Source organism: Dunckerocampus dactyliophorus, chromosome 5 (genome assembly GCF_027744805.1).
Source record: "Dunckerocampus dactyliophorus isolate RoL2022-P2 chromosome 5, RoL_Ddac_1.1, whole genome shotgun sequence".
NCBI classification, from domain to species: domain Eukaryota; kingdom Metazoa; phylum Chordata; class Actinopteri; order Syngnathiformes; family Syngnathidae; genus Dunckerocampus; species Dunckerocampus dactyliophorus.
The window spans coordinates 21,613,849-21,638,280 of NC_072823.1; the positions used below are offsets into that span (position 1 = coordinate 21,613,849).

Genomic DNA, 24,432 nt, shown 5'->3' on the forward strand with positions numbered 1-24,432 from the left:
GTTTGCATGTTCTTCCTGTACGCGCATGGCTTTTCTCCGGGTACTCCGGTTTCCTCCCACATTCCAAAAACATGCATGTTAGGTTAATTGGTGACTCTAAATTGTCCATAGGTATGAATGTGAGTGTGAATGGTTGTTTGTCTATATGTGCCCTGTGATTGGCTGGCGACCAGTCCAGGGTGTACCCCGCCTCTCGCCCAAAGTCAGCTCTGATTGCCTCCAGTATACACGCGACCCTAATGAGGATAAGCGGCATAGAAAAGATAGTAAGGAACTCAAACAATGCACCATGATGACCGATTTTAAGAAATGACACAAGCAGCTGATGTTTTCAAAATACATGGAAGAAAAGTCTTGAACTTGTTCTGTTCTGTTTATTTGTATTTACTATTATTTATGTATTATTATATTCATTGTTATATATGATTATTTATACAACTTGACAATTACACCATATTGTTTCATTACCTTATCACTTTTCTATGTATTAAAAAGATCACATATGAAATGCAGGAAGCGGATAAATGTACAGCAACAGACGTGAAACGGATGGAGGGTAGGTTGCTTCCTTTGGACATGTGCAACTGTGAATTCTATTATGTGATGTATTCCATTGTAACTTGTATGCATGTTCAAATAAAATGAAACCATTCCCATTCCCATTACCATTGCATGTGATGGTTTATTTTGAACAATCTATAAGTTGAATAATGAGATTAAAAAGTTTGGGGAACTCAAATTTCATATTTTCTTTTAACCAGTTGTTAAAAAAGGAGGGATGTTTTAATCCTAGGTTCCCAAAGTGGGGTACGTGTACCGCCGGGGTACGTCAATTGTGATGGGGGTACGTGAATAAAAATGACAAACAGCATTCAGCGAGAGGAACGCAGCAGAAAGGAGAGAGTGCATGAAGTTGTTCATTGCTCTGTGTGCATTACATGAACAAATACGTAAGTTTGATGATTCTTTTGTGCATTAAGAGTCTTTAATCTTGGAGTTTTCGGTGAAAACCTGTCACCGTGAGTGGGGATTCACCTGAAAATGAGGCTTCATCGTTGGTTGTATGTATGCCTTATCGTGGCTGTTACACTTTCCCCTTCAATTTGGTATTAATTTAATATGCAGACTTAAACCATAGCCATCGTGAGTGGACAAAAAAGTGAAGCTCAAATTCAACCCATTCAAATGGAAGGATGCCAACATCCGACTGGAATAATAACATATGTAGGATGATTGATTACTTATCTATTTATTAGTGCTCATGCAAAATTGTATCAAATTGTGACCATGCAAAATACACATTTGACCCAGAATTAGTATACATAGAATTAAAAATCAATTAGGTTCACTATTTCAAATGAATTCAGATAAAAAGGTTTATGTTTTTAAGTGTGCAGGAGTAGGGGGTACATGACCTTAGGTGAAATGTCTGAAGGGGTACGTGACTGTAACAAAGTTTGGGAACCACTGTTTTAAGTGAAACCATGCATAGGAGTGTGTGTGCATGTGCACACATGTCTGATTGCGTGTGTGCATTTGTGTGTGTTTGTCTTTAAGTGTGAGTAATGAGGTTTGGAGAAGAAAGCTTTGCCAAATCCTCTCATCAGTCTTCCCACCTTCAATATCCAATCAGCAGGCTAATTCAATACCCAATCGCAGTGCAAATAGAACCCTGCCGAGAGGGGAACCAATGAGAAGTCAGCAAATGGATCTCAGGGAGGTAGCTGATGTCGAAAAAGACGGTTGAATTTATTTTAATGTGGGAAAAAAAATCGAACAATCTCCGTTAGGTTTGGCACTGACACTTAACATAGACTTTCTCAAGGCCCGTCCTCATCTTTCTTTCTCAAGGTGCACAAGGCTGAACCCCCACTGCCCCCCACCATCACTAAACCCAAACCTGACATGCACTGAATAGGCTGTCACAGGTGTTATATAGTGTCTCCATAAAGCCCACCATCAAACTGTTACTACCTCTTCAGGCTCGGTCCACTGCACCAACATCACAAACAAATCACAGCACCGCGTTTTAAGGTGCGTGCGTGTGTGATGTAGTGCGAAGCGAGGGTGCACACACACACACACACACACACACACACTTCTGTTTTTCTGATATCATCATACATACCGCGTTACCTTGTGTGTCCTGCTCGGCTGCACTCACCTTGCCTTTTTATTCCCCTTGCCTAAAGCTTACCCCTGTGTTTTCATCACTGTCTTTATCACTTTAAAATGTCATCCGTGAATCACGACGACGGTATACAAATTTTGTGGATTTTAAAGCAACAATGACGTGACTTGAAAGTATCACCTTCAGCTGCACCGACTTATAACAGCGGCGATATCATTAAAATCATTGCGTTCTAATATGAGTGGACCATATGTCATGTTTTTTGTTACAAATTAGCATGTGTCTGACACTTTCATTTGTATCTTCCCCTACAAATACAACAAATATGAAAATAATATTGTTGTAGTGGTCTATAATAGTGGTGGGCCATGTTGTGGTAGCATTGGCATTGCTGCTTTTTCATCATCTGTTTAGAAGCAGATATAGTGTACTGTATAATGAGCGAATGAGCTAGTGTCACCTCATTTGCCCTGTCAACAATTACAAGTCGACTGCTGTCGATTTGAAGTAGCAAATTATTCCTTACTACCGCTTTAATACAGATTTTACTTCAAATCAAGCACAGGTGCATTGTGGTATTTGTCAGAGAACCATGAAAAAGGCGCGTTGCATCACAAACCGGCTCACACTACTGACGTACACTCGAGGTGTGCGAGAATATGTGTGACTTCCTCCTTCATCTTTGTCTCAGCACCATCATCTTTTATGGGCGGACAAAGTGGATCCCGACCTCCAGCCTGAGCGAGGCCCCCGTATAGAAATGACAATTGATTTGCAGGTTATTTCCTGCTTCCTGTGAGCTAATTGAAATAAAGTGTTCCACCTGCATCATCTATCACTAGTGCAGCGCATGTATCCTTATGTTCGCAGGCATGCTTTAAAGCAACAGCACAGAATGTTTACTTTACTGGCGTCTTTCTTGTATAATTGTGTTCATTATGGTTTCAACTAATCAAGATAAAAAAAATGTTTTGCAAGCAGCCTTCTGGTGTTTGCATTCTTGTATGTGTCACAAGCATCAAAACTGTGCTATGAGCATGACAAAAAACATGAATATGCAGGAGGTGTATATTACGGAGAGAGTGGCCTTGGTGGAGGTCACCTGTACTGAGAGTAGTTGCTTTGTGCACCTTTAAAGCTTTAAATACAACATTGCTGCTCTTCTTTCAACGCACACTAATGATGGCAGTCAGTGTTGGTGCTGTGGCTTCATCATTAAAACTATCTGCATATTACCTGTGCTGCAACATTCTATGAATCTCATTTGAATCTCATTTAGAGAATAAAAACAATCAGGCTTAGCACTGGAAACCCGTAAGTTTAAGCAACACACACACGCGCTCACACTCGCAGTTCACCTGCTGTTATCGTGGCTGTTGTTTCACACACATTTGGTTTAATTAATTTGTTTTGATACTCAAGACAAATCCTTTACAAAAGCTCATGTGGTAATTAACAATTACGCTACATTTAATAAGCACACTGAGATAATGAAACAATTAGAGAGAAACAAGCTGTTTACAGACTCAAGCAGCGCTTTGAACTCGCGTGCACGCACGCTTTAATTGTCTTTTCAGTGGCTTCCGACTTCAATGAGCGAACAGATCGTAAGAAAACCTCATCACCACTTGCAAGTCAAACACCCTTCAAAGGAGAATTACAAACCTATAAATTATTACTGATGGAAAATATGAAATAAAAGCTTTCCGACGATGCTGCAATTCCGAAACACAAACATTCATGCTTCCACCCCCCAGTTTTCTCTGTTGGTGTTATCACAGGGGCCAATTAGCAGGCCCCGGCTTTCTGCTCAGGCATGTGCCAGGGGACCTATAGGGGGCCTGCAGGGCTGTGAGAGGCCTTAGGGTGGCAGGAGAATTATCACTCTTTTCATCTCTGCGTCTCCATCTCATCCTTGTGTGCGCGCGTCCTCTCTACTTAGAGCTAAGGGCTTTTCTTCTCTCTTTCTACACAAAGGAGCATTTTGAGCGTGCACAAATGTGCGTCCTGGCAATTTTCCACCTTCTGAGGTAATATCAGAGGCAGAGTGGCGACTGTGTGTAAAACAATTCTGCAATTCCAATACAGGACTTTGAAGTTTAACACCTGACACTCACTTCTCTTGCCACTCTTTTGTGATGAAAACAATTGCCAATGTTGCTCTGCTGGAACAGTTTGTTGGGTCAAATGTGAACGCTACACAGAGCAGTGTTAAAATGACAGCAAAAGGCATGCAGGAATGTCAAATATGTAAGCGAAAAAGTCTCTTCTGTGCTCTTTCCCTCTGTGCGTGTGACAATGGCATATTTTAGAAGCTTGTCATGAAATCTAATCCTGTAAATACGTCAGAATATAAAAATAACCTGCACAGACAGCATTTTGGTTTGGATTATTTGAATTGCATCATATGTCACAAAAGCTGCCTAATGAAGTCCTGACTTGATGCATTCATGCGTTCTTTACTGCACAGCCTTTGGTCCCGTGACAAAAATACCAGTGTGAACCCTTTTTGGTCTGGGCCGATGTAAGTGTAAATGCAGCCTAAAAGAGACTTTTGTTTCATTAGATCTGAATTCTCCACTCTAAAATATGGACAGGGCAAATTAATGTTTTGGTTAAGAAGCTAATTGGACATCCGTGTGTGTGTTTTTGTCCACAGCACAAAAGCACGAAGAAAGGACGGGTGTGTGTACATCAGTCGGGAGGCTGCGAGTGGAGGCGGCAGATAAGATAAGTGTTCTTTATTTCTGACAGAGTCGTTTAGTCGCAGACCAAGAGAAGAGGAGGAGAAAGAGGAGAGAGTTATAGTTATGGAGCTGTCTGAGCTTTGGGGATGTTGAATGAAATGTTGTCGGAGGAAAACAAAGCAGTGCAGCGACAATGAGGGAGCGACGTCGACAAAACATGCTAGTCTAAAAATGTAAAGATTAGGCACAAAGTTGTAGGAAATACAGTACATTTATAAAAAGGCTGCAGGGTGTTTCTCCTTGCTTAATCCAGGTCTCTATAACTGTTTTAATTTACATAAAATAGATCAAAAGGTCATGTTTGCTTGCCATGTTTTGTTTCAACAAGTTACCCTGCGAAACGTCACGTTTACACTTGCACAATGTCCGAAAAGTACAACTTATCTAATTGTATATTTTCTCCATGTTTCAACAATATTGACACTTTAAATCAGGCTTGTGTTTAAATGTTAACATTTTCTAATTGGATTGAAAAAAAATTGAGAATGTGAATCAATAGATAGAATAGTATGTGAATCTATATATAAATATGTGTATATGTATGTATACATACCTAACATAGGTCAAGTTGAATGTCCCCTTAAGGGCCTATTAAAGGATTATTCTTATGTTTTGTTGCACCTGTGTGTTAGCACGAAATCACACTACACACAAGCACACACACACACTCAAACAGCAAAACTAAAGCTGTTTCTCAGTCATATATTTGCTTGCATGAAACAGTCAATTCTGCCACCACCCACCCTTTCTCTCTTCTCCATATGAAGAAAAGTATTTATTTTCATTTATGAAAGCCTTTTACCCCTGAGAGTGAAAAATGCTGTGTCTGCAATATTGTGTGTGTGCATGTGTACAGTATGTGTGTCAAGGGGCTGTGGTGCAATGCTGGGGGTTATTATGAAGAGACTGAAGATGCGACAGGAGATTCCCCTAATTTGGGAATTGCAATTCTCATCTATTTAAATAAACTCCATCGAACCTCACTAAAAATACTGTGGCACGACACGAGGACACAACAAGAGCCGCAGACACACATAAAAAAGAGGGGGGTGGAAATGCAGAGGCCAGCAAATCTATGCATGCAAACAAACACAAATTCACAAAGGAATATGTAGTAATTAAATTGCAATGATCGCCCTATTTTAGCTTTCACTTTGAAGATGAAAAAAATAGCGCTGGAGCAGAGACATAAGGAAAAAGAGTCCTAATAGAACACGAAAAGATCATGTAATTATTCAAAGGAGAGCCGTTACTGTGGGAGAGGAGTAAACAAATAAAAAAAAGCCTGTGTGGTGGAATGCGGCGGGCATGTCATGTGACCGCATGCAAATGACCTTTGATTTCTGAAGCGCTCATCGTTTTGCCAGTGACCTATGCTGTGATAAACCGATCAGAAGTGGTCACACTGACCTCTAACTCTGACCTGCTGACCTTTGACCTCGGGCAGAACCCGAGGAGTGGGACCTGTACTTGACCTACGACCTATGCATCTTTAATAAGCACTTTCCCCCACTCCTGCAAGAACAGTGCATACGTCAATAAGGACGTGTGTGTGTGTGTGTGTGTGTGTGTGTGGGGGGGGGGGGGGGGGGGGGGGCATGAGGCTGCAGTTGATCCAATGCTAATAACATCCCACTTTTTAAGGGCCCTTTCATTCTCTCCAGATAACTTTGCAATAAGAAGACAGTGAAGCATATTTCTCTCGTAATTTTTTAAAACTACTGCATAAACCATTCAAATTTAGATTTATGCTCGTTAATGTCATGATTTCAATTCAATAAATTGGCAAAATTACTGCTAACTGTATGCAACAGGAGTCTCATGCACTGCACAAATGTACTTTATAGTGTGCTTGATGTGCGTGCTTTGGATGTTTTCTGGATGGAGAAATGAAATTCCATTGTAAAAAAAAAAAAAAAAAAAAAAAGAACAAAGCAAACAAAATTGTACACATGAGGTGCTCAGGCTTCCTGCAGACATTTCTGGTCAATTCAAATAAGTTCACGATTACTTTTAAAATAAATGACAAGTCATTTGCACAGTTTATGTGAACAGGACACGATGTAAACACTCTCCTCTATTTTGCTCCTCCCCCTTATTGCATCTGCCCCTCCTCCTTATTGCATCTGCTCCTCCCCCTTATTGCATCTGCTCCTTCCACTATCTGCCCCCACTCCTGTCAACCTTGAGAGAAGTGGGAAAAGAAGGAGATGCTGCATGTCTGCATGTTGCACTTTTCCCACATTTCACTAAAGTGTAACTTCTCAGCAGTCCTCATTTTATGCAGGTGTACATTTGTGCTGGTCATGTTATGTTACACTTGTACAATTAGGGACATCTTCTCTATTACAACTGTTTTTACTCCTGATATTTTGAATTAATTTTCCTTTTCAGTGTTCTTTATAGAAACCAGATTTGGAGACCAACGAAACACAGCCAATCTGGTCATATTCAAAATAGTAAAATAGGAACCTATACTATGTTCCTGTTCACATAGGTTATTTCTTTCCATGGAAAATATGCATTCTCCATTCATTTGTACATAAAGCAGTATCTACAAGGTATATGGCTCCCTCTAAAGTCTGTAGCGACACCATCACACACTGCACAAACAGATATAAAATATTATTTTGAAAGTACTGTAATACGACTTGAACCGAAATTGTGTTAAAATATAGTGATTTTGTGGCTGCTTCAAAGTGAATCGATCCAGGCATTAGTGCATGGGTGTCCAAAGTCCAACCTGGTGGCCATTTAAAAGTTAAAAAAAAGGCATCACAATATTATAAAGGATCATTAGGGCAAATAAAAGGTTATGTGGAAAAAAAAGTTGAAATGTTGAATTCTACCAGCCATCTAACTAATACCATTTGTTATTTCACTTACACACAAAGCTGAGATTTGGACTGTTTTTCTCTAAACATACTTACATCGGATTGATGTTAGCATATTTAATAAACAAAAAGGTGAATAATTATTAAAGTGGTGCCCACATCCTTCAGTTCGTCTGTATACAGCTCTGAAAACCCCCTTCTGTTGTCATTTTGTCTTCTGGGCGAAATACAATAAATGACAAATAAAATAAATGGCCAAAGACAAGTGGATGAGACGGCAGCAGTGTGCCACCATTGTTCATTAGAGATGGGAAATGAGGCTACAAGCTGGAACTATTAATGCTGCACTTCAGACAATAAGGACTTCTACTTGACTAAAAATAAAACAGTCATTCAGACTGTTCAAACTGTTGCACTTTCCGAAAAGAAAAAGAAACTATTACATATTATTTCCTGTTTTAAAAATACATTTTATATGACAATGTTGTTTATTGGAGAATTACTAGTTTTATTTTAAAAATCCTTAAAGCTGTTTAAGGATTGTACCGAAGACAAACCGAATTATGACCTTATGTACCCAAAAGGGATTTTGGCATACCGGTACATCCCGCGGAAATATAATAAGTCACACATTCGAAGTTGCAAAAGTCAATAGTCCTGTAATGTACCAGACATTCGAATCCCACCAACAGCATCGGGGTATAGGAACCGTTCTCATTGCTTTTCTGTGAGCAGGTGAAACAAAACACTCCTGTCTCTCTCTTCACTGCTACCTGTCCTCTTTCTCGGTCCTGAATTTTGTTTTGCTTCCTTTTGTCATGAATCTTTAATCAGCCTTTTTCAAGTGAGTGGGCAGTCTCAATGAGGCACAGGCCTGCAGGACTGCTGAAACACAGTTTTGGATGTAACTTATACCATCACTGCACTGCGCATCTGGGGGTCACCAGTCACCTGGAATAAAAATGGATTGAGCAGCATGTCTGCCTATACACTGACAAAAATAAAGAATAGTGCAATTAAATTCCTCTACGTGGAATGGCTGCATGCTGAGCCATCAGTGTGTTTACTCTCCTGTTTATAGTCAGAAGAGATCCATCAGAGAAGTGTCTCACTGTATTTTAATACCTTTGCAGGCGCATATATGCACAAGCAGTCCCAATCAGAGTGCAGCAGTAAAACACAGCGACTACCTGCATCCTTCTCTTTGTGCATCTGCCTCTACGCCCGCCACACACAACATAACACTGTGGTTTCAAGTAAACGAGCAAATAAAATATCTGTGAAGGACTACAAGCTGTTCATTAATCTTCTCCTTCCTTGGTATCACACTCCTCTCTCGTTTCCTCTCCTCCTCCTCCTCTTGCTGTAAATGAGTGATTTATCAGCCTTAATTGCCACTAGGCAAGTAGTTCACGTGGTCATGTGACCGCCAAACGACAGCATGTGATAAATACGGGCGGAAAATTAAAGCCCGCAAAGACGCATTGCTGGCGTCACATCTGGAGGGCACGAGTGTGTTGGGATAGTGAGGACGATGGAATTTGGCTTAATGGAATCAAAAGCAGAGGTCAGTGATGTACTTTTCTCAAAACGAGGGAAAAGGTAAAAGGTTGGTCAGAATAATGGCAGGTGAATTAAATCTATTTATACAGCCTTTGTTTGTGAAGCTCCAACAGTTTCTGCATTGTGTGTACCTATTTTGATACTATCCCATATATAAACATAATGTATGATCTACCCTCTGCAACATGTGTCTTTGCCTGTGTCAGACCTGGGTGTCTAAAACAAAGCAATAATAATGCAAAGATCATATCAAAGAAAATATAACATCTTATTCAAACCGATGCATTAACACCCTTTGAAAAGTGTACATTAGATTGCGAGTACTTGCGACGCCCGACCACTCCCTAACCCACACCAACCTCCCCTCTGAACCCTCCTGCTAACTTGACGTTGGTGTTTTACTTTGATTTTGGATCAACACTTGCAGTAAAAATGATGAGTGTAATGAGATTAGATTGCGTCCCAGAACCCTCTCCTTCTCTCTTCAATTGCCATTGTTCACTCCCGCCACAATCCAGGTTTTAGTCCTAAATATGCCTCACACACTTATTAAGCGCATTTTTAATTATGACAGTATATGTATGTATATAGGTACTCAACACTAATTCCTGTCATTTCTGCTGTAGAAGCCGTTACTTTTTTCTTAAACTTTGAACCCTGCGGCTTACAGTATACAGTACAGCGGTGCAGCTAATTTCTGACCATGTTCTAATCCCGTGACGTCTCCCTTACTTCAGAACTACTACTAATCGTTTAAACGCTGTGCCGCTCCCGAGTCAGTGTGGAAACTGTAGCTCTTTTTTTAGTAAGAGCCAATCACGAGCTACAACTCACGACGAGCTTGTCAACCCATCGGAAATCGCAGGAGGTCATTACTCAATATAGATAGATAGATAGATAGATAGATAGATAGATAGATAGATAGATAGATAGATAGATAGATAGATAGATAGATAGATAGATAGATAGATAGATAGATAGATAGATAGATAGATAGATAGATAGATAGGTAGATAGAAACTATAAGGTACGCCTGCACAAGTGAATACTGACTACTTTTTCATCAGAGTTCAACAGCTGCGGAAGTGTTAAAGTCCAAGCAGAAGCTAGATTTGATCAAGCTTACTTAAGATTTGTCAGGTAAAAGTTAAAACCATCACGGTTAGGCCATGCATGCAAATTTCATTTCAAAAAGTACCTGTAATGTTTTGTGACTCAGTAAAACAAAGCAAAGTCTGTTTGTCCAGTCCTATATATGCAATCTTTTAACTAATTCAGTCTCTGCAGGACTAAAAAATGATGATTTAATCATACAGAGCTTCTGTATAGTGTGAGTCTGTACACGCAGGTCGCAGCACAGTTATCCCGGCACCTCTGCTCCCCTTCTCTTTATTTATTTGTCTGTATTAGCTCCCTCCTTCCCGCCACTTAAAATTAATGTCATCCAGCAGAAAATAGAGGCAGAAAGCTAAAATTCAGCACTTTCCCCACAGCCCTGTTATTTATCAAGCTAACAAGGAGGAGATGCATCCCGTTTCAGCCCGGGACTAGAAATATGTGCCATTAAAGCTCATTTCCAAGAGGGGGTGTCAAGGAAAGGGGATGGACAGCAATAGAGACAGTTAAGACGTGAGAGGAAATGCAGACATTGTGTCCACTGAAGGTGTCGTCGTGATACATAATCTGAGTGTGTGTGTGTGTGTATGAGAGGTGGTGCTGACGGCTATAAAAATAGGATCCTTTAGGGGCTACACAAGACACAGTTTGGTGCCTTGAATAAATCACGTTGCCACAGCGAACTTGGCACTCATTTTCTCTTTGGGAGCGAGATGCTGAAACATGTCCCGAGGACTGTTAGCATTGTCCCGTGTTAACATCACAGTGTTGGAATTCAATTAGACGCGAGGTGCAACACACGGAGGCCAACGCTGACGAGCGACTGCAGGGTAGATGGCGCGGTGACGCCAGGGGAGCAAGCAAGAGAGGTGTGTGTTTGTTGGAGGACACTGCAGGCGGGAGGAAGGCTCCAGGCTGGAGGCTGCAGGCCATACGTGAAGAAAACATGAGCTCATACTCGTTCCTCTCTCAGTCATGCTGTGAACACCCACTCGCAACCTGAGGACAACGGTGGCTTTGAGGCGCACACACACACACACATACAGGGTGGTAACATCTTTACAACTAATTATATTTGAATAAAACAACACAATCCAGGCAAACAAGTGAAAAGCCTCAGAGATATGATTGTATATTAACATAAGTTGAAAAGAGGAGCTGATGTTTGGAGGTGTGACTCCAGGGTTTATGCTTCTTTGAGATTTAGCAGAAAGCAAAAAAATACATAACACACTTAAAAAAAAATTATTCTATACACTATACACACAGTTGTTCTGTGTTTCGGCGTGTGTATCTTTAAAACTGCTGATGATAAAATAAATGTCCTTTTTCAAGTCTAACACTAACAAGCACTCAACTCAGAGGAGGCCTATTCATGAACAATTGCTGGAAGCCTGTACTTCATTAGGTACACCTGTATTATGTAGTGTGCAGTTTTGACTGACACTGCAGGGTAAGTATTCATTTAACTGTACGTTTATTATGGTGGTGGTTGTGCTGCTTCCTACTTCTTTTTTGGGCATGCTGAATTGTGCAAATGGAATCATATTACGTTACTTATTGTAAATGTTTTAAGCATGTTCGACATGAACTAAAACTATGCATAATACTCAATTTAATCCAAATTTGAATGATGCAGAGGCACTACCCACAATCACAAGATAAGTATCCCTTTAAAGGAATCATATTGGCGAACTTTAGTTATTGCATCTCATTAAATTGTGCAGCTGCACTTAATACTGTGGCCAATAAGTGTATCCTTGTCCAGCTGTCGAGTGTGTTATTTGCAGCTAAGGTGTTTCATGGGATTTTCATTGGCAGGTTTTTGGCATTTTTTGGCAGGTTGAAAAAACTTTGCGTCCACAGTGTGCCGGATTAGTAAGTAGTTGCATCCAGACGGCAACAGATCACTGGGTGAAAACGAGGCACATCTACGTGTGCCGATGTAAACGGACACACAGACAAAACCACGTGACACACAAAACTATCGAAGAAGAAAGAACGCATGCAATTTGTCGATTTCCATTTTCCAAGGCTCATCTAGACTTACGACGAAGTGGAATTACTTCTGTGACTCAAGGTCAAGGTTTATTTCTAAAGCACATTTACTGTTCATTCTGCCCCATCATCTGCCCCATCATTTGATCATTTTGGAGTATAAAACAATAAAATATCAGGAGAATGTCGACTTGGGTGAGTCATGTCAGTCGAAATGTTCAAATGTTATGTTGGTTTGTCATCAACGCTCACTTCTGGTCTCGTGACGGCGACAGGTCGTGACGTCATCTTGCTTGTCTACACAAAAAGGACAAGCCGGAATTTCCAGATTTTCCCACTCTAGAAGCCATTTTTAAAAAAAACATGCCGTTTCCGTGTTGATGAAAGGCTGAAACGATAAAATATTTTGCCGTATTGATCTGAAACCATTTCCGTGTGGATAGCCCCTTAGAGTCTTACTTTTGAGATGAACAAACATCAATAGCTAGAACATAAATCTAATCTAATCTAATCTAATCTAATCTAATCTAATCTAATCTAATCTAATCTAATCTAATCTAATCTAATCTAATCTAATCTTCCTTTATGTTGAAATATGTATGTTTCCACTGTCCAGGTCTACAAAACAGCCTGTCCCACCCACCCATTGTCAGCCACTGATGCCTCTTTGTCCTTCCCACCCCACATCCAAATGACTGACTCACCTCGTCACCATGATGGGGGAGGCAAGAGGTAGGGGGAAAAAAGGGTAAAAAGGGGAAGCAGACCTGGTGAGCGCGCAAGCGCGAGGGATAGAGCTCTTGTAGTAGGTGTGGTGTTGCTGCGAATCCTCCTCTAATGTGCCCTGTCTGTGACCTCACAGCCCCTGTCAGCGGGAAAGTGCTGAAGCAGGCAGGTGTCCACACACACACACACACACACACACACACACACACACACACAATCTCAGTATCCTGCATTAAGTCCCTTGCTGCTTCATTGTCCCCGTCTTGACCGTGCTGTCACACGACACATTCCCCATGCAATACGGAAAACATAAATACTGTAAATGCTCTAATTGTAGCTGGGGCGTTTATTTACCTAAACCACAAATTGGACAGGGCATTAATTGGAATCTGTTATTTCCAAACAATGTCATTTTTGTATATTAATAATGATTAGTAGAATATGAGAAAGTTGAAAAAAAAAAACAAAACGTTGCTCTCTTTGATGCTCATTTGTGAACAAGCGTACTGTATTGCAGAACACAACAGCAACAGAACCAATGTTGGAATATCAGTAAGGCGCAAACGGCTCAGCCGGCATTAACACCACTGATGAGTGGGTTGTAAACAACAGTATGACGAATGTTTCACACCAACATCTGAGTAGCGCAACCAACAATTTAAAGCGCATGCAGAGGTACACTCTACAAAAATACAAACGCTCCCATCTTTCAAGAGCTGAATTCAAAGATCTGAAACTTTCTCTATGTACACAAAAGGCCTATTTCTCTCAACTATCGTTCACAAAGCTGTCTAAATCTGTGTTAGTGCGCACTTGTTCTTTGCTGATGTAATCCATCCACCTCACACGTGTGAGTGTGCTGGCCACACAAGAACTGAAGAACTACGACAAGCATGCAGATGAGCTTCCCTGAGAAGGTTTCTGACAGTTCGTGCAGAAATTGTTTGGTTATGCAAACCGATTGTTGCAGCAGCTTTCCGGGTGGCTAGTCTCAGACAGTCTTGGAGGTGAAGATGCTGGATGTGGAGGTCCTGGGCTGGTGTGGTTACATGTGGTCTGGGGTTGTGAGGCTGGTTGGACGAACTGCCCAATTCTCTGAAACGCCTTTGGAGACATCTTACGAAATGAACATTCAATTTATAGGCAACAGCTCTGGTGGACATTCCTGCAGTCAGCAAGCCTATTGCATGCGCCCTCAATACTTGCGACATCTGTGGCATTGTGCTGTGTGATAAACTGCACATTTTCGAGTGGCCTTTTATTGTGGATTGTGACCAGCAACACCTGTGCAATAATCATGCTACTAATCAGCATCTTGGTATGCCATACCTGTGAGTCGGATGGATTATCTCAGCAAAAGAGAAGTGCGCACTTAGACAAATTTGTGAACATAAAAAAACATTTTAGATCTTTGAGAGCTCATACTTTTTGAGTAGTTAATAAAGGACTACAGGGTGGGTCATATGTTTCCATACATAGGAAACTGTATAATACATATTTTAGGGTGTTTTTTTATGTTTCACATACTCTTGCGGTATCTGAAGACCACGGCACTTGTAGGCTATGGTGCATCAGGCGATGATACAAGACATAAATGATCTCAAGGAACATATCACCAATGCCATTAGAAGCATAACTCCAGTTGTGCAAATGCAAGTTCATCAATAGTAGAAAAAACGTATTATGTGTGTTCAAAACAACGGTAATTATATTAGCACATTCCATAAATAAAAACGAGTGTCCAACATGACAATGATTATTTTTCCTACGTATGGAAACTTGTGGCCCATCCTGTACATCAGGAGGTTGCCAACACAGCCAGAGATGTTAATGCCAATGTTTTTTGACCTGGCATGAAATTAGAGGCATTAGTGGTTATTTGCTTTTGAACCCCCGCACCCGACCACTACAGGAGAAGGAGGTTAAATGAATAGGGTGTTTAAATGAAACATTAACAGTACAGTTTTTTGCACTACAAAGCCTTTTGGGAGTGAGGTGAGCTTTTATGGTTACGTATTCTGTCTGCTGTTGTGCAGTAAACTTAGCTGAGCACGTTGTTTTTCTTTCCATTTTCTCATATCTACAATATAAAACCTTTTCTAAAATGATCGTGTTTTTAGTTTATCTGGAGAAAGAGAAAAAAAAAGAGGAGAGTATCCTTTCCCGCAGCACAGTAAACTTAGCTGATGCTGATCTTGTAGTTTCCTCTGTCCAGCCTCTCAGCTGCACTGTAAAACCTGATGTGTCCACTGTGTGTGTGTTTGCGTGTGTGCGCATTGGGGGTTAGAGTCAGAGTTGTATTACAGGGCTGCTGATGAGTCGGCCAGTTGCAAGGCTGATACCTCAGCAGCACACCAGCATTGACCAGACCTTTAAATAAAGCCTTCGATCTTCCAGCAGCACAGGTCAACACCTGCTTCTGGTTACCCTGCCTGTCTGCTTGCACGGCCAGCCACCCTGCATTAGGCCCCTGGACTCCAACCTCCTGTCCTTCTGGCTGCAAAGTGGGTGCCAACTGCAACACACAACAAGCTATTTTCTCTCCACCACAGCTCCATCTACTGAATGTGGTGAGTCACTGACCCGCTTGCTTCCAATGCAAGCAGACAGTAATGACAAATAGTGACAATAAAATCCCCCATTTGCACCCCGATGTAATGGCTGTTTTCCTGTCCCATGCGTCACACTGTTACAAGTTTTTGTGGAAATCTGTGATTTTTTTTTTTTTTTGCAACAGCATGGAACCTCCAAACAGCTGAATGGTCGCACAATTTGGAGTTCAGTGAGACACAAAAATTAAACAAACACAGACCATCGTCGTGCCTGATGTCTGCAAATCTTGGGACTTCAGCTCAGAGCGCATCTAAAAAATTAAAAGGTTTGTTTTGCTTTTTCTTTGGCTTTTTGTGGGGTTGTTTTGTGATGCCACAGGAGGTTGGCAGTGATGGCAAAGTGGGAAAAGTGTGATGGTGACCATAGGATTAAAGAAATATATAAAAAAAAAAACTTACTGCAAAGTTGAAATGGATGAGACTGCTCAGTACAACATAAGCCAGCGGTTCCCAAACTTTTTACAGTCACGTACCCCTTCAGACATTTGACCTGAAGACATGTACCCACTACTTCTGGACACTTAAAAAACATAAACCTTTTTACCTTAAATGACCTTCAAATTCTGAACATACAGTAATTAGTTGGTTAATTCATTTTACAGTAATTCGGGGTCAGAAAAGTGTATTTTGCATGGTCACATTTTGATAAGGTTTCACATGATCACATGAATCGATAAGTAATCATTCTGCATATCTTTTATTCCAGTTTGATGTTGGCGTCCCGTTTGAATGGGCTGAATTTGAACTTCACTTTTTTTGTCCATTCACGGTGGCTATGGTTTCCGTCTGAATATTCATTTAATACCCAATTGAAGAGAAAAGTTTAACAATCATGATGAAGCAGTATCCGAAGTATAAAAATACATACCAGTATCGACAGAGCCTACAGTACATTTCAGGGGAATCACTCACAGTGACAGGTTTTTTTCCGCTGCGCTATGTCTGCTTTCTGCGCCGTTCTCCTTGTGCCATAAGGCTTTCAGGTGCACTCGCAAGTGCAGTCTTAAGCGCTAATTGTTTTTTCATTTTTATTCACATACCCCCTATGGCAATTGGCGTACCCCACTTTGGGAACCTAGGACATAAGCAATGTGTGCCTGTCAGGCATCTTAGTGGGTAAATAGTTTTACTTTATTATAATTTGATTAAGTTTTGCTATACAGTAGTTAACTTCTCTTTATACCTGTACAGCAGTTAAGAATGTAAATTATATCTTAGCAGGTTTCAAGTTTTTCTGATGTGAAGCTTTGATCTGGGAACTGATTAATTCACTTATTTCCTATTTCTATAGGACTTCTTGTTAGAACAACTTGGAGGCCAGCGAGCATCGCAGAAAAGAATGTGTCTGGAGCTAACAGTGCATAACCTCTTGCAGAGGTTAAAAATGGCTTCCCATTGTTTTGACCCCCCTCATCCCCTTCCACGTTTGCAGCCATCCATCTACGTGTCCGTCAGAAATAAACTATAAATAAAGTGAAAAAATAAATATTTACAGTGTCTGGCTCCTCAAAGGGAGCACAGTGGGTGAAGGAGGTTCACAGGGTCAGCACATGAAGTGAAAAGGTTTTTGGCCCCATCTCCCATGAGCACACTGCATGTCAGCCCCCCTCCTGTCCATCAAGCCCTTCTTGTCAGACTCCCCAAACATAGCAAGTTGAGAGAGGAAGAGGTGCGGTCGCCATGGAGCTAAATATGAAGCGTGAAATGCATCAAATCATCAAAGTCTCCTCCGGACTCGGCTGTCAAAAGCTAGTGGCAATAAATCGGTACAAGCGATTGCTCTAATTTACACTAATTTTTACACTAAACTGGAATTGGCTCATTTCTAACCTTTCCAATTGTGTACACAAGCTTACCTTTTGTCCCTTTGAATGAATGCGCTGCGTTTGTGATTAACTCATGATTAAATCTGTATGTACTACATTGAAATGTGGTATGAATCGGCACTTCAAGACTCCTAGTGGAATATTTGTGATAAAGGCGGAGTTTACCTCTGTTTGAGGGTGAAGGGCCATAGAAGACCAAACTTGCTATCACAGATGGAGGAATTTTCTTGACGTCCTAAAAAGTAGAAAAGAGAGCCAATTACATGTATTCGGCGACACTTAATCCATTAGAAAGCCAACATTAGATCATGGGTTTGATACCAGCATTAAAAGACAAGTGTCAGTAAACACAAATAAAAATTTGGGTGCGCTTGCTGCAGGAGAAATGAGATGTCAGTCCAACTGCAACAAACAATGACAACCGTTCACATTTCTGTAATCCGGCTCCACAGCGGGCCAAATGGACTCTGACCCATTCAGCTGCACTGGAGGGCCTGGTAAGAGAAGCTTGCGGACACATGAACATGGACAAACTACGTTATTTACAGCACATCAGTATTTTAAAGCAACATATCAATATTTTAAAGCACCAGTCACCAATTTAGTCAACAAAATTATTAGGTATTTTTACAAGTAACTTAAAAACGTTTTTTATTTACTGTGTTCCATTATCAAGTAACAAATTCCCCAACCCCGGGGATGTCCAAAATACAGCCCGGGGGCCATTTGTGGCACATGGATTGTTTATTATTATTGACCTGTGGCATATGCTAAAAATAAAAATAAGCATCCTCATCAGAATATTACTGAGAATAATTAGAGCCACACTGGAAAAAAAAGCTAATAAAAGTTTACAAGACAAACCGGAAATGTTGAAGGTTAGAAGATTTAACTGCATACCATATCTTAAGCTCCTCTAGATTGGTTTTTAGGGGGTTTAAATTCCAAAATTGTTCTGTATGCCCTTGGTGGACACCCGTGGTCTAACCAAATTAAGTGTTCATTTTTCAGCAAAACTTCACGTCTTTAGAGCAGCCTGTCCAGTATGTTTGTGGAGTGTGTTGTGGCAAGACGCACTTATTTGTTTTGGTTTTATTTTGTAATTTTTTGGAGTGCATTTCTGCGGAGGTTTGCAACACAGTCACTTTGGTGTTCATGTTAATAATTTCCCTAACTGAACATTAATAATGTGTCCATCTATCACGCCAGGATTGCAAAGTAGTACACCTGTTGCACAGAAACATGTGCACTGTTACTCACACAGACTTCCAGACACGTGCGTCCACTCTGTGTGCATTTGCTGCAAACACACACAAACACACACGGATTGATACAGTATGTGTGGTGCTAGACCCACGTGTCAGCGGGCTGCTACATGGCAGCAGTTTGTGGGGTCAAGGCCTTTCCCAGGTGCAACTGAAAGCGAGTGGGAGAGTGAGAGTTTGGAACACACAACAGTTGCGGGTCACCTTGCCTGGCTTTGAGATCAATGTCTGTTTGACTGGCAGAGAGAGAGACACACACACACACACAAAGCGGATGAATCACTTCTGCGGCTTCATTGAGATGCAGCTACAAGACTAGGGCTCGCTTCCAGCCCCGCAAGACGCACATACGCATTTGCATGTTGCACCCCCACACACCACTTTACACCACCTTTATGTTCACTGCATGTGGTCCAAAACACACACACAGCAGCTCTGCGGCCTGTAAGTCAACACACAGCCCAGTTGGAATATTGTGATCATGCGTCATTAAATACTAATTAGCTTTCATGTTGCCCTTCAGATACACTAAGCAACAAAAGCACTACCCGTCCATAACGCTAGGCAGACCTGACATAGACCAGGGGTCCATTATCGGAGATGTACGAAATATTTTGGCCTTTACAAAGATAATAATGCTCACTTTTTATGTTATTGCAGTTTCAGTTTGTATTGTATTGGATCTCATTCAATTGTGCAAGGATACCTAATGTTATACCCGCCCTCCTTACAGTGATCACTGGATTGGATTCAGACCATCACAATGCCTCCCCTTCGCCACACACATATTTCTTAGTGCACGACAGGACAAGTTGAATTATTGGTGTCTCAAATAAATGGCACATAACTCAGGAACACGGCGAGGGCAAGACACTCTGCCACTGCAGGTGCAGGTGATGGACGCACCGCAACATGAACGCCACTGATTTAAATCGCTTTAAATGTAAATGTTTATTGTGCTGAGTGATGCAGATGCAGATCAGGTGAAGGAGATTGGAATGTGAATGCATGCTTCTGTTCATGCAGGGGAGACAAGAACATGGAGAAAATGTTGGGTGGCAGAATGAGAAGCGAGCAATTTAGGGAATATGATTTGTTTTTGAATGCAAAACATTCTATACCAAATACGGACATTTATTAAGAGTTCCTTTGGGGTTGACATAAGCAAAGTACAGTACAAGCGCCACAATGTCATGAGAAAATGACGTATTCCCACAGATTTAATGCACTTAATGCATACACAAGGTCAAATAAAAGACGGCGGCGGTGGTAGTGGTCAGCGAGCACTCCAGCAAATAGACACCACAGGGTGCATGCCGTCCTTCCGTGCTGCTAATTCTGAGGCATTAAAGCAAGCTACATGACGATGATTCAAATGTCAATACTGATACATTCCAAAGTGATTTCCCATAGTTGACCCGAAAAGCGCACAAGTCCAATATTGTGACAGGGGACAACTACATTATCTTTAATAACTTAATCACAGGGTGGACTGCTAGTGAACAAACGCTGCGTGAGTCAATACAGACCAAGCCCGAGAATAGAATTACAGTTTGTATTGATAAAATTAATAATGCGGCCTATGTGTGTGTGCCTCTGGCATTCAGAGAAATAGGAGAGGAAGTAGCAAAATGTTTCAGGAAGTGAGCACACACCTGCACAATGATCAGGAATGATGCATGATCCAGGTCATCCTGAGAGGCACAAGTACAGAAATCTCCAGTATAAGCTACAACACAAATGTAATTAATCAGCATGCTATATTGACCTAATCAGATATAGGAGGGCCATAAATTAGTGGACACACACACACACTAAAAAGGCACCCCCCTCTCAAGCCAGGACACATATCTAATCATTTATCATGTGGAAGGGAGCTGCAGGGAGGCAAAGCCAGCATCTCTTCACTATGCTATATCTGGGTCTCTCTCACACAAAATAATCAGCATCATCATCCAGGTGATACAAGAGCATCACCTCGCAGCTCACAGGGGAGCACAGCAGACCAGGTGGCGGGTCACTGTATGTCTGACTGCAAGTACAGAATAAGAACAGCAGCACATGTGCTTTCAAGATTCCACAAGCAACACACACACTGCATGTGATGCGACGCATGCTTGGTGACCTTGCACAGCAGCTTTGTTCTTTAAAGCCATGTTAGTCTGCAGGAAGACAGTCAGCTGCAAGTCCGAGTGACTTTGAACACCGCTTTTCTATTGAGTCTGCATGCAACCTGAAGTGTTGGTTTTGATTTGGGTAACGTTTGTGTTATGTTTCCTTTATACCTGATTTTAATCCAAAGAGTGTGTTTGGAAAACACATTTTAAGATACAGTGTGTTTCTGCAAATTATTGGTCATAAAAAAAAATTAGTACCTTAATCAAAAATATTAATTTTGTACTCAACCTTATTCTATTTTACCAAAAACAGTTTTCATTACCTTTTAATTATATTAATTATTGTTGTTTTCCATGTTTTCAAACTTTGCACATGCACAGCGAATCCAACACGTGCATGCATGTCAAGTAAAAAGGTGCAAGTTTACACGCCAATCAATCATTGACCAAATCAGTTGTACTCAACTACACTCGGGGCCTTGGCGGAGGCTATAAAGCTGACCATTCGACACGTTGGTGCATTCAATGGAGAGTGATTTTTGTTTCAAATTCCGGAAGTATTTCTGAATTCTGTAAAGCCACGCAACAGGTGAAGGCCACTTCGTTTAAAATAAAAAATACATTTCATTTTTTTTTTTAACTTAAATTACTTCCGGAATAAATCAAATATGATTACAAGATGAATTGAAAATAAAATGTACATTGACGGCGTTCGTGATTGCTGTGTTAATTTCGTGCGTAAAGTGCGCATCGCTTTACCATTTATGAAAGCAGACATTTACACAGTTTAATACTTGCACTCTTCCAGGCCGTCTAACTGACATGATTGTGTTTTTGTTTTATTTTAAGCAGAAGCAAACAACATAAAACATAAGTTTATGGTGTCGCCTCACATGCAAGACAGACAGGCACCAAAGCACTGTGCGTAAAATCAAGCAAAAAAAAAGAAAACATGTTCAGGCGAAAATATGGTGTTTTTCCCATTCATGTTTATTGATGAATGGTATATTTATTAAAGTCCAGTTTAAAAGAGCGTGTTGTTGCCACTTAACCGAGACCACACATGAGGACATCACTGCTGCATGGATTTTTCTAAACAGTTCATTTTTGTAACAATTTAGCTCCAAGCCCACTTGTTGATGCGTTGATCAATTTAGTGTAATAAGTGAATTAAAAACTAAAATAATCATTTTCAATGAATGCTGAATACAGTTGATGATTTATTTCAGTGTCACATCGACCCCAAATGGACTCCAAAAAAGAAGCTTATAAAGTGTGTCAGGGTCCAAGTGTTGCGTGGATGTTGTCCGGGTCCCATAAAAAAGGTCAGTCCAAAAACATACAAACAAAGAGGGGGAAACATGACCAGCATGCATGGCTTTACAGTCTTTTTTAAATAAATTATCCAAACTTTTGCACTTTGGAAGTTTTTCAAGGAGGGAAATGGATGGCCAAAATAAACTGAACACATGACAAAACAAAGCAGAAAAATTAAAAGCTGCTGATATTACAGCTGATGACAAATAAATGACGAGTTATTGAGCGCTAAGTTACTAAAACATGACAGCAATGCAAAGCCAAAGTCCTCTAAATCATCCTCTGAGTGATCAAACTACATCAATCCTCAACTTGCACGATTTTACGCACAAACCACTGAAGCTGCGCGCACAATGAAGAGTTTGTGAGGTTGCTTAAAACTTTTTTGTTTTGTTTTACGCCGAGACTCACATGAAAAACTCTGGAGATGAAGGGTTGTTGTCGCTGCCGGAGCCCCCGTTTTCTCTGAAGCCGGTGGTGATGAGCTTCTCGTATTTCTCCTTGTAGGCGTCTCTCTCCCTGGCCAGCCGGGAGATCTCCTGCTTGAGGTGGTCCACCTGCTGGATGAGCTGCGTCTTCTCGCCCTCCAGGACGTGCCTCTGCTGCACCCGCTTGTAGCGGCACGACTGGGCATAGCCGCGGTTCTTTAGTGTCCTCCTCTTCTGCTTGAGACGGATCACTTCCTCCTTGCTGACCCCGCGGAGCTGTCGGTTGAGCTCCCGCACCGACATGGTCACCAACTGCTCGTCAGAGAAGCGCTCATCCAGGCGCATGTGCGGGTGGTGGTGGTGATGGTGGTTCCCCCCCGCGCCGCCTCCGCCGCCGCCGCCTCCGCCGCCGGACTGGGACCCGGAGGACGGGTGATGTGCACCTGCGTGGTGGTGGTGGTGGTGGTGATGGTGGGGAGCACCGGTTTGAGCTGCGGCTGCAGCGATGACCGCGGACACCACGGCAGCCGCAGAGCCCATCTCTTCCCCGGCCATGGCGCCCGCCGGTGCCGCCCCGCCTGCGAACTGTTGCCCCCTGGCATAGCCGTCGAAGCTCTGGAGCGGGTGGCTGCTGCTGATCAGCGCCTCTACGGCGTCCTCCGGGCTGAAGCCCAGAGCCTCGGGGTTGAGCTGCTGTTGGTAGCCGGTCATCCAGTAGAAATCCTCCAAGTGCGCCTTCTGCTCGCTTCCTGATCCCGGACTGGGCGCCGAGAAGCTTGGAGAGGGGGGAACCGAGCTGCAGGGCGTGCTCATCGGGGTGGAAGACAGGGATCCCCCGGCGACCAGGCGGCTGCACTGGCTGATGCTGCGATCGGGCTCCAGCGGCTCCTTTTTCACTTCAAACTTCATCAGATCGAAGTCATTAACATATTCCATGGCCAGGGGACTGGTGGGCAGGTCGGAGTTGCTCATTGCCAGCTCTGATGCCATCCTCTTGCTGTTGACAGTCCTCCAAAGGGGGTGAGGAACACCTGTCAAAGTGGGCTGTTGAGACAAGCACTGAGCCAGCTTGATTTCTTTATTTATTTTTGCTTCACGAGCGGAGGAAATAAAAAAGTAGAGGGCTCCTCGCACTAATTGCGCAGCGCAGGTTTGCTTCGGGAGAAGAAGTCGATAAGTTTTTCTTTTTTTATTTTTCCCCTTCAGTGTGACGCAGTGGAGCAGCGGTGTTCCCTGCCTCTCTCCCGGCGTGCGTGAGTCTGAGCGCCGCTCTCCCGCTTTCTGCCATTTAACACTTCATGGCTCCTTTTAGGATTAGTGCGCCAATTTGAGGAGGCTCACGCATGTGTCCCGGGCAAATAGTTGCCTGGTGGAGGAGTAGGAGGAGAAAGAGGGGTGGAAGGCTGGAGAAAAAAAACTCCACCCAAGGATTGATAGATTTTTTTTCTCAAGAGTTAAAAAGCATTGCTTATTTCATCGTTGCCGTGACGTCATAAAGCTGAACTATCAAATTGACCGCCAATGAGCAGGGCGACGCAGGACCTACTTAGCATAATTGAAGGTAAACTTTTATCTAAACAGTACATCACCGGAAGGTTAAAACACTTTTAAACAAGTTTCGATAAGGAATGTTGGTCAAAATCATAAAATTAGACTCAATTATGTTATGGAGCGGTGGTGGTTTAAATGACGATAACATACTGTGTTTATTGTCATTTGCTATTCCGTCACATAAACTGTCAACAATTAAAA

At 41.9% G+C, this 24,432-nt stretch overlaps 1 protein-coding gene across 2 annotated transcripts in view; it reads right to left on the reverse strand.

Moving 5' to 3' along the window:
* Positions 1–24,041, reverse strand: part of LOC129181152 (transcription factor Maf-like) — a 54,852-nt gene extending 30,811 nt beyond the window's left edge. For both annotated transcript variants that reach the window (XM_054775917.1, XM_054775918.1), the window contains exons 1-2: positions 22,664–24,041; positions 17,719–17,788 (exon numbers count right to left, since the gene is read on the reverse strand). In XM_054775917.1, the coding sequence (XP_054631892.1) occupies positions 17,761–17,788; positions 22,664–23,670 (1,035 nt within the window). In that variant the 5' untranslated portion in view covers positions 23,671–24,041 and the 3' untranslated portion in view covers positions 17,719–17,760. The remainder of the gene's footprint in view (positions 1–17,718; positions 17,789–22,663) is intronic.
* Positions 24,042–24,432: the final 391 nt, after the last annotated feature.